Genomic DNA, 15304 nt, shown 5'->3' on the forward strand with positions numbered 1-15304 from the left:
TGTGTGTGTATGATAGTCTAAACACGGTACAAGGGGGATCTGTGCGTGTGGGACAAAAAATGGGTTAGCGTGGAATGAGAAGACAGAGATTAAACATGTGCAAGTGAATATCAGCCTGTTTGTGCGTACCTGTGTGTGCATTCAAGTGTTTCTTGTTGCAATTGGTCAATCTTGCAGAAGCAGACCTCTACTGGTGATGTGTTTGGTGTCACTATAATGATCTCCACAACTGATTTTTCCCCATTTCATCATCACTTACTACCCTGGGCCTCTGCCTCTGCCAGCCTTTCAACCACAGATCAGGAAACCAGTGGAACAGAGTCCTTGGAAAATGCTGTGACTGTATTAAGCGCTGAAGTTGAAAATGATGAACTCTGTGAATACAAGCCAACACAGATGTGTAAGCGGTGACCGCAATGGCTGTAGAGTTTACTGCTTTCACCACGTAGTGTGACAAAAGAAAGTTATCATGCATTTAACTTATAAATATTATATTATTGGTTCTACAGAATCCAAATTGGCTTAGTCTCTCAAATGTTATAAAAATAGTCATGGTCAAACTTTGCATTATCAAACAAAAGAGAACAAAGATGGATTCATCTGTAGGATTCCTGAAGTGCAAGGTTTCATAGCAGTATATTGTCAAATGTGGTCTACAATGTGGAGGACGCTTGCTCAAATCCCACTGTTAACTTTTATGCCCTTACCACAAAGCCAGTGGAGAGCAGTTGTTGTTTACAGGTGTTTCTGGGTCGGATAATGATCATTTCCCACCGTACAGAAACTGGTATTTGACAGGCAAATGATTACCACAAACAGCGACGCAGAAATATATTTGGAGACATATTTACAGCCGGAAACACACTTTTTAGCCCAGTACTTATGGAGATGATTACAATCTTTTAGGCCCCTCTAAAAAAACAAACAATGGAAGCTTGGTAGTAAAGTCCTCTGACAGCGCACATGTTTTGCTACATCAGCAGCACACCACCACTGTCATTTCTATTCTGTGTTGAAACACAATGTTGCAACCACTTTTATGAAACAACTGCCCACAAACCAGTTTTCTTTGGGAAATAAAATACAAGAGGGTGTGGGTTCAATTATTAAGAGAGAAAAATAAGAATAGAGAGGCTCACTAATGCCATACCACCTTCCGCTGTAGCTTGCCTGCCAACGTTCATGAAATAATCCTTGCCAGGAAGCCCAGCCAGGATTGTTGGTTACAATCACATGTGACAACCTGAGCATGATCCTGTCATCCTCATGGCACCCGCCCCAGTGCTGTGTAATCACAGGCGATTGTCATAATTTGGTTCCAAGTCACGATGAGGCCTCTGACCTGAACTGCGCTGCTGTCAACCTTGAAAAGTTTAACATGCTAAGTACTTATTCTGTCTGGTGGGTGGTTTGAGCATTGAGCCATTACAGTGGAGCTGAAGCAGCTCTTCAGAGAAAATAGCTTACATTTCTGGTGTTTTAGAATCTTGATCTAACATATTCTCACTCCTAACTCGTCAGATACTGTGCCCCTCTGCATCAGATATGGACCCTCTAGGTACAACTAGTGTCAATTTTGGACGTGTCAGGGAAAGAGAGTAAGTTTCCACTTATTACATGCACAGTGGCTTTCAAAATTAACTTCCGTGTTCATAGGACATGGTTGACTTTAGTCAATACAACTTTTTGAATTTAAAGTTACAGAAAAGAACAGAGTTTTAGTTAAAAACAACTACGTCCATTTAAAACTACTGGATCCAGTTACGTTGGGGTTGTAGTTGATGTAAAGTATCTTAGTACAGAAGTTAATTTACAGGTTAGCAAATAAAAAAAGACTCTTGAAGACTGGAACACCAGTTTCCAAGGTCAAAGTTGGGGAACTGCTTGACCCACCCAAAACTCAACTCAACCCGAAACAGACCTTCACGCTCTTTTTTTCATGGCTCTGACGGTCTAATAATGATGGGTTTACATTAGAGTCAATGGAAAGCTTGTATCTAATACAACTACTGAAGGCTGTCTTACCCATTATATCAGATGCCAAGGGTCACTGACTATCTGACGAGTTGGGAATGAGAACAGGTTGCTTGATCGTAACGGTTTAGAGTGGAAGCTTTTGAAGGAGGGGAATAAAATGTTGTTCTTGTTAAAAGGGGTTATTTTAGGTTAGCTCATTCCAATGGCAGTAAAGGGAGATGGGCCGATAAAGAAAAGGAAATCCAAGATGGAAAGAGACAATCACACCTGCAGCCGGTGGATTGGACTGTTTAGTCCGGAGTTGTTATAGAAACTTCATGTTCTGATATATATCAAAGAGCAGTCTGGAATTGTCATCTGGCTGAAGAAAAACTATGTATTTACTGTGAAGATATATGCAGAGCCGTATTACTTACAGTCAGCTTATTTTCATCCACATACTCCATCTCACTCACATGCTAAGAAATTTCCAAACATGGCTTTGCTTTCACTGTTGTTTATATCTGCATACGACACTGAACTATTCAGAGCAGCATGCAGATATGGATGTATGCATGCATGCCTGCAGCAAACAATTCAAATTAGAATCATGCAGAGGATGTCATCAAAATCCTGTAACCTTAGCCAAAGTCTTTTCAAAAATTCCACTTGAGGCATGCCAACAAGCATGAACGTCATGATAGCTATGACTGCATTTCATGGCGACAATGTTCACTCTCTGACTGCCACTTCTGGCCCTTCCCTTTCAGCACCACATGCATAGTTACATTCTACAGTTTCTGTATGTGGTCTGGTTTGTATTTTCTACTGACGTTGTTTTTTCTTTTTTGTTGTCATCATGTTCGGGGCAAAATAGAGTCACTTCATGTATTATATTGTATGTCAAAATTAATTGTGTGACATGTTGCACATTAGTTCCCATATAGGGTTCTGGAGATCTTCAGGGGTCCATGATGAGGCTCCAATTCCAGGGTCCCTCAGCAAAATAAGGTATTGATGTATCATTATGTAAATCTTTTTTCAACTGCCAACTCTCTGTACATAAGGTACTGTACATAGTGAAATCTACATAGATCCTTGATTCCATTTCCATGCCTTATCACAACTGTCTGTTTCTATAAAACTTTTAATTTGTTTCTAAAAACCTTTATATTAAATCTTCCTTAGGCTCCTTGTTGTCAAATTAAGGGGTTTCATTCTCAGGGATGAGCTCTTGGTATGCCCAGTGTTCAAGGCTCCATCCTAACAAGATGCACGAGTTTCCACACATCCTCCTGTTTCCTCTCATCTACGTGTGCTGTCACACTGACTGGAAGAAATGTTTCCCCTCAACATAGCTCAATGCCCCTCATTGTTTAATGAATTCTGTCTTTATGCTTTTTTCGCTGTGCTAAAGATATTAACTCCAGATGTTTATATTGTATTATTTAACTTGTGTTCGTAGGTTCTGTGTTCTTCTAAAGGACAGGAATTTAACGTCTATTGAGCAGAATAAGCTTTTACTTACCAGCAGAAACCAGACTAAAAATTCTTACCAAAAAAATCAAATTGAATAATCCTATATAATGAATTTGCAATGTTTCTGTCTTAAACAAAGCAACATGCATCCTCAAAACAGCCAACATACCCCATAGGTAATCTTTTCATGATGTCTTTAGTCTGTTAACTTGGCACGGTCTTTAAACTTAAGCTTGGCGTCACACAAAACAACATGTGTCCGCTGCTTCTTCACAGTATGTGTATGCAAGTCACTATGTTAGGAGATTAGGTCAACTACTGCCTTTTCCTAAATAGCCAAAGTCATCAGATTACACACTGCACTGCTACGAGGTGCAAATAGCAGTCATAAAATGCTGAAACACTACTTGGGAGGGCGCAAACAGCTGGACTCTTTGGAGTCAGACGCATCCAGACAAGCAGCGACAGGAAAGGGGGGTTGTGGGTTGGAAAACGGAACTGAGGGAGGAAACATTCAGTGCATTACAAGGTGCACCTGACGATGTGTAGTATATGGTTCTCTCCTTCGTTCTGTCTGCCTCTCTTTAAGTCTCTCCTCTAATGGAGAGCTAAAGAGACCAAAGACTGCTTAGAGTTAATATTCATTAGTTAGGGTTTTGATCCAAGCTTGCTTTGTATGTCAGTCCAAGAATATGAGAAGTACAGCATGCCTGAGAGTTTAATACAATAAATAATGAAAATACAACGCAAGAATTTAAGTAAAAAAGGGGAAATTAGCCTCACAAATCTATTCTTCAAAGCAAATTTCCAAACAATGTCTCCTTTGACAGACCAAAGTGCTGCAATAATTCTTTGCTTTGTTTGATGCATGCAAACCCCTTCCATGATGGCTACGACAGGGCTTATTGAAAAATTGGGACTGACACTCACTGACACATTGCATTTCAGCACTAGACACCATTGCTTATTCAATTAGCGATCTCACTTCAAGCTGTACCTTCGCCATCTGTTGGCTGCCTGTCCAGAACACATTACACCAACTGGATTTCTATTAGTTCAAAAACAACAAATGTTCCAAGTTGACTAGTTTCTGAGATATATCCTCATGGCTCAGGACCTAATCCACTTTGCATGACTAACAAAACCATGAGCGATAATCACAAATAATCTTCCCAGTAACCATCCTTGAAGACCATCTGATTGATCTTACTGTAGGTTTTGAAAATTGATTATAGCAACCTACCAAGACCACACTGCCTGCTTTTCAAAGCATCATCACATCAATACACCATCACTCATATATTCTTGGAAATCCCAGAGGTGGGACGAGTGCACAACGTTCTATTATTACGACTACTACTAGGCCTGAGGCAAGAAACACACCCGTCCTTTTACAAGAGGAAAACACATGACCTCCAAGTGATTTGCAGTGGGAGGACATTAAGCGGCTCCCTTTGGTAAAAAAGAAAAACGTGTGCATTCGATGTCTGAGTAAATGTTAGATTAGATAATCAGATACGGATCTATGTGAAGCTCAGTGTGAAGTATGATGAAGTACAGTTAGTTAGTTACAGTTAGTTACTGCAGACTGCAGTTAACAAGGCTACACTACTCTGTTGAAGCTTTACTTAAGCATAATGGTGTTTTTAGCTACCAAAACTAAAAAGGGCTAGAAGCATATCTATATTTTCTCCATTACTGAGAACACCAGACTAATCTCAAATGAGATTAGGTCTGGGAACCAGCCATTCATTTCTCCGTAGAGGAGGTGTGGTTTACGATCCTCCGGAGCCGTTTATTGGGCGCTTAGAATGTCTATCAAAAGCGTCTGTAGGTAGCTCTTAGCCATATCATATCATATCAGTTATACCAGATGACGTAGTAGAGCAACAGAAATGGATGTTTGTTGTGTGTGTGTCTGTGAGAGAGTGTTGCTTGCTGCTTTGCTTCTCCAGTTCTCGCTTTCTGCAAGATTATTTATTTTCACACTTTATTTCCCCTCATGTCATTCAATCACACACATCCACTGATTTTATGGGCAATAAACAAGCTGCTGCGGGTCTCTGGGGGCTCCGCTGTCCCCCGGCTCGTAGCGAGATCACCGGCGTTACAATAGCGGGGCTAAGAGCTACCGCTAACGCCGTAACGGCTAATAGCTACCTTAACGCCGGTGATCTCGCTACGAGCCGGTGGACAGCGGAGCCGCCTAGAGACCTTTCGCCTTTCAACTTTCGCTCTATACTATTTAAAACAACATCTACAGCTAAAGAGAGTTTCGCGTTTGCTGCAGCCATGTTGGATCCGTAAGAAAACTACAAGCTTCCGTCTGCCGGGTAGTACGCGTCATCGTCTTGCCGTCCCTCCCCGCTCTGTGATTGGATCCCTAAAACAGGGGTAAGGAACGGCTGTGGTTTCCAGACCCCTTGGCAGTTCAAAATGAAATTGAGCGCGCAAGGCAGTCTGGGTATACCCAGGCTGGATCTCAGCCCTGCTCACTGCTGCTATTGATCAGCGTACATTTGAATCCCAATTTGTAGAGAAGGACACAGAAATCTCTCTCCCTTCAGTAGAGAATTGTGAAAACACCTGTCTAGTGAAAAACTTTGCATGGATACAAGTCAGTAGTCAAATGCAAACATTCTAGAGGACATACACATTTTTGAATGAAGATAGACTTTCTCTTCTGGGGGCTATGAATGTCTGTACAAAAGTTTTTGCTAATCCATCCAATCGATGTTGAGAATTTTCAGTTTGGACCAAAGTGGTAGATGACCGACCAACATCGCCATCCCACACTGCTATGGAGTCATATATAGGGAAAACATAATGATTCATGATGTCAGAGTTAAACAGTGCCTGTATGGCACTCCACTCACCCCTCAACTCCATCACCCCCATAAAAGCCAGACTAAAGAGGATTACGCTGCAGCATAAAGTCGACACAGAGAGGGACCTGCTTTATGATCTCTCCTTCCTCATGTGTGTCACTGTGCAGAGTCTTGAACCATTTGGCAGGTGAACAGAGTCAGTGGGATTGGCCTGCTTCTTTTATTCCAGCAATTCCTTGCTTGAGTACGAGATTTTTATGGTTGAACTCCCTACTGTCATCAAAGCGGGGCTAACCACTATATGGGCTGCCAGAGGAGGGGAGTTGAAAAGGCATCTTATACATAAGCTTTACAACGTAACACTCCTTACAAGGGGGTTTTCAGCACTTCAGAATGCCAATGAGGGAACAATGACCTCGAAAGCCTTCATCTCTACAGTATTTCTCTCTCTCTTTCCCTTTCTTTGTTTACCGGTGTCAGTTTTAATTTCGTTGTGAATTTTTGTTTTCAAATTCAGTTAATTTTAGTTAGTTTTTAAGAGTGTGTTTGCTTGTTGTAATTCATTTTTATTTTTTGAAAATGCTTAGTTTAAGTTTAGTTTTAGTTTTTTGTAATGGGGGATTTGTTGGGTTGCGAAATAAAAAAAAAAGCACAGTAAATTTTGCCTTTATTTCCTTTGGCTTATCCATCTTAGCCACAATAAGGTTATTAACTCTTACAGTTCCAGGTGTTTTGAATTTTAGTCCCAGTGTAGACATCCCAGTCTCAACAAACAGATTCACCAATGTGTTCCTGCATGTTCACAAACAAAATCTTCTTTCTGATAGAAACACTGGATTATGTATGAAAAAAGTTGACAAAGACGATAACGAGAGACATTTTCACTCTAATTTTAGTTAGTTTTAGTTAGTTTACATTTACATTTAGTCATTTAGCAGACGCTTTTATCCAAAACGACTTACAGGAAGGAAAAAAAGCAAACAATCCAGGTATAGTGCAGTAAGAGCTATTAGTGCATCAATAAGTGCTAGTGACAATTCTTTAAGGGGTAGAATTATCGTGTGGTGCTAGGAGAGAAGATGCTCTCTGAAGAGCTGGGTCTTCAGGAGTTTTGTAACCACACAATGCAGCTTCAGTTAGTTATCTTTTTTTTTTTTTTAAACTCTTGTTTTTATTTTTATTTCAGTTAACGAAAATGTTTTTTCAATTCTAGTTTTCGTTATTTCGGAATTCATAGTTTTCATTAACTATAATAACCTTGATGCAGAGACATGTTTTAGCCAAAAACATACCTATTAACAAAAAAAAACTTCAATTGAAAAGCACTTTCTATGATTAAAATGATCCATTGTTTTCAACAACCAATGCAATTAAAGCAAATGGTCAACATAGAAAATGCAGGGAATGTAAGTTTACAAAATCTTACTGTGTACCAGCTATCCTGACTAACAATTAAAATAGAGAATGGCAGATAGAAACATCAATGCATAGCAAACAGAGTAATTTCCGTCTTTGTTTAAAGAGGCTTATTACAAGACAATCACACTCAACAAACAACCCATGCTGCACACATAAACACAATGACAACACATATTAACAAAAAGAACAGGACCAAGATGTTCCAGATGGATTTTGACAACAAATACCACAATTCTCATCACACTGTAGTGAAAGGAGCTGTCCATTTAGATTCTGCTGTATGTGAATTCCAGGTCATAGTCAAATCTGAAAACATAATTTCCTTATCAAGTAAAATTTGTCAAACAATGACAGGAGCAAATAAGGGTTGTGGAATGACCTCATCTAAGTGGTTTCGTGCTAAACTTGGTGCTCTCACTGATACAACTATTGATCTGAGTTCCTGTGGTCAATATTTACCAGCCTCCTGCCAAATAGGAACTTGACCAAAGTGCAAGGTCTCGTAAGAGCTCTTAGGTGGCCTAGTTAACTTTGTTGCCAGGTTTTGACCAGTAGTAAGCATATAATCTGTATAATCTGCAGCACACAGAACATAGTAATAAAAAATAGAACTAAGGGTTCTCATGGGGACAAAAATCAGATGTGCTGGTATTTAGTTCTGCTGAATATGCTGGCCCATTTCAGGCAATGGATGGAGGAATGAATTTTAAAAACCCTCTGATATTCAGTATTGGGGTCAAGTTTGGGAAATGTATAATGTATAAAAATATGCAGTTCGGTCCTTTTGAAAAATAGTCACTATCTTTAGCATTCCCCAGGAGTCCTAATATCTCTGTCTGCTGATGTTGCTTTGCGATTCCCTAATTCACATAAGAAAAAGTCAAATTCTCATTGATGCACTGACCCAGTCCATCTTAGCCAGCTTCAGTCGTGAGAACCACATTTACAGTCTGTGCAACCCCAGACCTTTTGGCTGAATCTTTTATTGGGATCTGGTCCGAAATGCAGACATGTGTGCACACTCACTCACACACACACACACACACACACACACACACACACACACAAACACAGACACACACACACGCAGAAAGAGAAGAAGCATCCCTGGAGATGTGCCATTCTCTCTAGATTTAGAGGGCAATTCTCAGACACAGCAGTGGACCTCCACAATGAAAATATAAACAGCAAGCCAACCCAAGACAGCCCAAGAATTTAACATAACCAAAAAGGCCATGCAGTGAAATGTGGTCATACTACTTTCAAAATATTTGTTTGGTCAAAATTGTGAAAAGACAGCACATTTAAATGACTACATTTAATTGTATTTTCTGCTATAACAAGGTTGTTCACATGCAAAGTTTATATGGCCACAAACTTGAATGCTCTCAAGACTAACTTCTTTTTTTAATCCACGAACTGTGCAAATAAGTAATATTACGGTTGCTGCACTCTGTCTCCAGTGATTGTTTAGCTCTAAATGAATAAATGTGTTTGTGGGTTCAAGACGGACAGGATTAGTGTGTATTCATTAAGACTTTTGTTTTCTAGTCCAGACTGCTGAGAGGACTAGTATAACACTTCAGGTCTTACTGGGGTGGGACTGCTTCACTTAATGACATTCTTACAGTAATGTTTCCTTTATTCATGCAGAAGAGGAGGACCACCAAGGCAAGAGTTGAAATTCGGCCAGCTTTCTCCACAGAACACAAACAAGTCCAGGTGTACTAATTAACATGTCTACATTTAGCAGTATCAGCCAATAAATTATATGAATGACTTTTATCCGAGACAAGTTAAATGTATAACATTAAAAATGGTAGAAACAAACATAACATAACATAACATTACCCCTAAACACAGTACACATACTGGTTCACACACTTCAATTCAACGCAAAAGCACCATGTTCTTCTGTTCTGAACTGATCATCTCAACAACGATAAATCTGCTCAATTCTGGATGTGCATATTAGCTCATTAGTTGTGTAGCATTTAGTATATTGTATATCATTTTAATATGAACATTACTAACAAGTAATCTTGCTACCAAGTTGCACCCTCCCCTCCTTATAAGACAATTCAGTGCAATTACATTTTCTATATACTGTATTTTGTAATTTGCACACAGTCAGTTCCCTAATTATTGTGCCAGCTGTGTTAGATCTGCAAATATTATTGCTTATGAGTTGAGAACCTAATAAAATCTATATTAAAAATAATAAATACAATTTACATCTGTGAACTGTGCTTTATGTGTTGGCCATGAAAGCTGATCAAACAGTATACTGTGTGCTAAAGAAGAAGATGAACAACCACCAGAACATTGTTTTGGCATGTTTGGCATGTACAGTATGTATTTTTTGGATTTTCCTGGCTAACTATCCAAACATTCTGTGGTGTTCACAGACTTTTCCATTCATTAGTTATTCATTAGCTGATTTAGGCAAACGTGCAATATACACGGAATGATCGAGGACTAATGATGCACGGCAGACTGGAGGAAGAAACTTCTGTTCATGACTTGTAACTTAGCCAGTAGATTTTTAACTCAATTTAAGTCAAGTGCAAGTGGATTTTCTGACAGCACCAGACCGACAATGCACTGAGTCAAGTGTGGTGTGTGAAAGGCAGCTTCACAGTCACAAACTGAAAGGACTGCTTATGTATGTGTCAAGGAAAAGGACAGTGCCTTCCAGTGACAAAAATGTGGGTTTGATCAAGATTTACTGCCAGGCTGTAATCAGATTTTACTTCTCCTTTCATACATCATTCCCCTCTCTGGGGGAATCTGATCTGAAATTTTAATTCTAACCGTCAAAATTACAATACATGTAATGTATTGCATTCTGTCATTTACTTCTTCTTAGTCTCCCCACTAATGCAGCATGACAAGAACACTCATGCTGTGTTTATATTATCAGTGGTCCCAGGATGAGCTAAAGTTCTTGAATTTGACTCCAAGGCTCAGTATTCCTTCTAGATCCGTGCGTGCAATTACAGTACTCACTTGGTAGATCAATCCAAATGCTGCCAAAGTTAAAATAAAATAAAATGTCCAAGACACATAGTTTCAAATTAATTGACCCTAGAGTCCTTTTCACAGATGCAGACACTCATCCCAAATCAAAAAAACAAACTCATCTGCTTCCCCCTTTCCATCCAAGCCCTCACGCAACCCGACTCCATGCATGTTCAGACTCACCATCCCTGTGCATGTGGACAGTGCTACAGAGGAGTTGACCCTTGACCTCAGCGACCCCTGGTAAAAGCAGAGGTCGTCCTGGTGGTAGGCCCTCAGGCTCTTGGTGCCGCTCTTTCCCAGGACCTGGATGGTGAAGCCAGGTGCAATCAGACTGTGCGAGGCCTCCCTCAGCTCCATGTGGAAGTCCTGCCCCAAGCCACTCAGCCGGAAGTGGACTGTTTCACTGCTGCTGTCTGTGTTTGATGGGCCTGCATCTGGGGTCAGGGATCTGCGTCGCCTTCTGCGCTGGTGGTGGGTAACTTCGTGAGAGATGTAAACGCCTTGGTGGTTGACCTCATAGGGAGATACTATCTCATATTCTGGATAGGAGATAAAGGAAGACAGGGAGGAAGAAAGAATCAGAGAAAAGGAACAACAATAAAAACGTATGGGGATTATTAAGTGTTTGCAAAGAAAGCAGCTAGTCTAAAAGCTAAATCTATTATTTTGATGCATTTGATTAACAACATAGATGTCATGGGATCAAACAGCGGAGGCTACTGGTCATGGGCAGAGTAGGAGACAATTGGCCCCTGGGTACAGACATGCAGGCTCTGCTACACAGGAGCAAAACACACAGACTTAAGAGTTGTTTAGTCTCTTTTTTTTAATGTGGTTTTTGATGTTTTTATAGTTGTTGCACGTCTCTCTGTGGTTCTGTGTCACTGTTTTTTGTTGTTTTTAGTTTTGCCTGTTTTGTGATCATTTGTGTCTCTTTGTGGCCATTTTGTAGTTGTTTTGCCTCTTTTTATAGCCATTGCGAGTCTCTTTGTGTGTCTTTGAAGCTATTTTGCATCAGTCTGTTAATGTTTACTTGTGGTCACTTTGTGTCTCTTCCTGGTTGGCACGTTTGAGTGACATTTTGCAGGTGAAGGCCAGCGAGGCCCAGGACACTTTGGCCACTAGGCCTTTCAGTAATCCATCCATGCAACTGCTGACATGAACTATACTATGTGGATACAAATTGGCAACATTTAAACCCATTGTCCTTGTGTTCAGTCATTACTAATTTGATCTGTCAACATTATTTCCTGTGATAAAGTGCATGCTGTATCAGCTGCTACCTTGGTTGCATTACGGAGTGAATAAAAACCACAAATCTTTTCGCTTTGTAAAGTTACCTTGACCTGCCTCATATACTTTTGCTGGCAGGGTCAAGAAAGAGTTACAAGAAAAGGAAGGGTTTTAGACAATTCCAACACAGGCCCTTCAGCAGAGAGTGAATCATGTTTGACCTAGTGTTTAACTACAGTTTTTACTACAGCTCTGGCTGAATAACTGCAGGTCATAAAGGGAGATGGTGGCAGGTCATAGGCCTGGCCTCTTAGACCAGTTAAATGTCTAATGGCGATGTGGCCACAGAAACTAATGGGCTTTCCTGCAAAGGTCAACTCGAAAGAGTAGCTGACTCCTTGAGCTGCACCAAAATTGGTTTTCCAGAGGAAATCATGACAGTAGATACCACTCCTGTCCATCATCTGAGTAAGAATGGACTGACCTACTAAAGAAGGGCATCCTGCATAAGGTCTTTAAAACTTTGAATACACTGCAGAATTTTAAGTGTGCCTGTTGTGTGCACAAACATGTATACAATGCAACAAAAATTTTAAAAAGTGTAAATTATTTCCTGTCAATCTGATGCGGGAAGAAACTTTATAGGGTGTTGCACAGTTAGTTTGGTTATTGTGGCCAGACCTTAATGGTAATAGAGGGAGTCTGGTGCTGTAAGCCATCACACACACCTTGAAACATTATGCACTAGATGCACTTTTGGTCTATGAGTAACCACCATGCAAACAAATAAAACAGTGACATTGTAATGGCCACGGCAAGTGTGTAAATGATACGTGGTCACTTCATCTGCTTAAAGTGCACAGAAATAACTGCAACCTTGGTCTTACAGTCAACAAGAGCAAGTCTCAGTTACTGTACAGTATGACCTGCTTTAGCAGCGAATAATGAGTAAATATAGCACAGAGACAGAAATGTTTTGGCAGTGGGAGAACATGCAGGGTGACAGACAGTGTGTCATCACTGGCAGTGTAAATGCCTGAAGTTTGAACTTGGCTATTTGGTGCATCTTGAGGTGGACTTTTGCTCCTACCCACAACATATATGCTCATTAGTGGATGCATTTATTTAAAGCACCTTGCATTACCTTCACTGCATATGTTTTATCTTGGGTGGTCACAGTGGGAAGCAAACCTCCAACCCTTGAAGTGTTACAACTCAAAAAGTTACAGGACTGCAAAGAGCAAACACATACTTCAAGTCTCCAGCATTTTCTGTGCAGACACCAAAGCACTTAGAGCAGAACCAGAAAATGGTCTTCTCTGTCTTTGGCGTTTTGTGCATCTACCCCCCCAACACACACTCACACATTTACACCTAGTCAACTGTGTTTGTTCCGCCCTAACTCAAAAACCAGCTGCAGTGACCCATGTCTGACAGTATACAAACAAAGAGTCTGCGGGAACGGAGCACGCACACACACACACACACACACACACACACACACACACACATACACACATACACACATACATCTTGTCTGATGGACTGAGACAAGATCCTGCAGTGGTTAGTTTGTTGGTTTAGTGGCTCCTGAGTGCCATTAGTACTGATAGTGGGACCAACCAATGGGGGCCTTGGCTTACATTTAACAAAAGATTGAACAAGTGAGCTCTCCCCACCCGCTCTAACAAAGCTGAATGAATGTTAAACACATTAACACTGAGCAATAGTTGCTAAAGTGCTGGCTGTGAGATGATCTGAAACAGAAGTAAGGGCTTCCCCTCACTTCTGTTTCAGATCATCTCCACATGTGCAAAGTGAAAAGAGTTTTGATGTTTGCGTATTTGTTTACGTGTCTGCTTTTCATGGTAACAAAAAAACAAAGGATCTGAAGGAGAATGCACAGCCAGAGCAGTTGCTGACTCAGCACGCCACATGGGGTTCGATCCACCAAACAAAGAACAGATGCAAGTTGTGCACTCGCTGCTTGCACTAATTACTGCATTGACTAAGCGGCTAAAGAAGGCCTTCATTGAAGGATTTGGTGACTCCCTGGTGTGTTATAAAAATCTAAAAATGAGGGATGCATTTTCATTAAGCTTTTCAGCAATTAGATTAATGCCACAAAACTGCTTTTCATGCAAGAACTTCATAAATCAACTGCTGCATTAGAGTAACTTGTGAATTAGCAAGTAAAGCATTCCTTATTTTTGCTGTGGACCTCAATCTGCTGCAGCAGACACTGATGGCTCTGTGTCAGGGTGCAGGTCGCCCCCCAGCGGTGAAGAGAGGCAACATACAGCGCAGGTGAGCGCTGCTTGATGCTGCTTACCGTTTGAGGGATGCAGTGCGTAACTTTTAATGGATCAAAATGCATCATAGTCTCAGACACACTGATGAAATTACCTTCACATAGGCCTACCTGTATGCTGAGGTAAATTGAGAGATCGGAGCAGGGCCGACGTTTCTTGGTGGGATTTAACACTGTCAGCATCATTATTCAAAAGCACGCTCTGCAAGGAAGGAAATGTAAATAAGACTTGGTGTGTGTCTCCTGCAAAATATCATGGAAAATAACTCAGCACTCTGTCATTTGAAGTGATGACAACTTTATGAGCTCTGCATGCATGTGCGTACAGGCGCAGCGGAGGTAAGACTTACTTTGCTCAGAGTGAAAAAGCAAAAGAGATGGAAAACTAGCATCGGCCGCGTCCAGCTTCTCCACTGTGTACACATCCGTTGGAAAGCCATCTCTGCGGGTCACCTTTACGCAAAAGCTGGAGCTAAATCGCAAAGGCGCGTTGCCAGAAACCCAAAGAGCTTCAATAAAGCAGTCCACCAGCAGCACCAGCAGCTCTGCAGAACTTGTGGTGAATGAGGCATCAACGACTTTCAGATGCAGCCTTCTTTACTTGTGCCACTTTGCTTTCCATTCATTTCCAAGCGCAGTATTCCGATGCGGTAAATCGCTTGAACTCAACTTCTCTCTCCCGGCAAGTCATTTTCCTTTTTTTCCCACCCAAGACAGTCCGACCAGTATCCAAACTCTCTCTCTCTCTCTCTCTCTCTCTCTCTCTGTCTCTCTCTCTCCCTCTCTCTCTCCTTAACACACAGGCTCACTCTGCCGCCCTCTCTCTCTCTTTACCCAGTGACCCCCGCGGACCATTTTGACTCCCAGTGAAATCATGTGATTGTCTTAAATAGGCTCCGTCTCGTCTTGGCAATAGCAGACTTCTATGAAAGTCGCACTGAGTCCGAATCTGTTTCCCCCCCGGGAGCCTGCCGAGGGAGCACTGACTGAACGCAAAGCTGCTGAGCACTGTGAGTGTGTTTTGAGGAAGGGGGTGTGGGTGGAGGGGTGGTAA

The 15304-nt window shown here is 41.1% G+C and overlaps 1 protein-coding gene across 1 annotated transcript in view; it reads right to left on the reverse strand.

Moving 5' to 3' along the window:
- The window catches only part of LOC131975637 (A disintegrin and metalloproteinase with thrombospondin motifs 16), a 61941-nt gene extending 47251 nt beyond the window's left edge, over positions 1-14690 (reverse strand). Inside the window, exons 1-3 of the mRNA XM_059338330.1 lie at positions 14601-14690; positions 14362-14452; positions 10887-11245 (exon numbers count right to left, since the gene is read on the reverse strand). Coding sequence (XP_059194313.1) covers positions 10887-11245; positions 14362-14452; positions 14601-14690 — 540 coding nt within the window. The remainder of the gene's footprint in view (positions 1-10886; positions 11246-14361; positions 14453-14600) is intronic.
- Between the last annotated feature and the right edge of the window lie 614 nt (positions 14691-15304).

This window comes from Centropristis striata, chromosome 8 (assembly GCF_030273125.1).
Source record: "Centropristis striata isolate RG_2023a ecotype Rhode Island chromosome 8, C.striata_1.0, whole genome shotgun sequence".
NCBI classification, from domain to species: Eukaryota; Metazoa; Chordata; class Actinopteri; order Perciformes; family Serranidae; genus Centropristis; species Centropristis striata.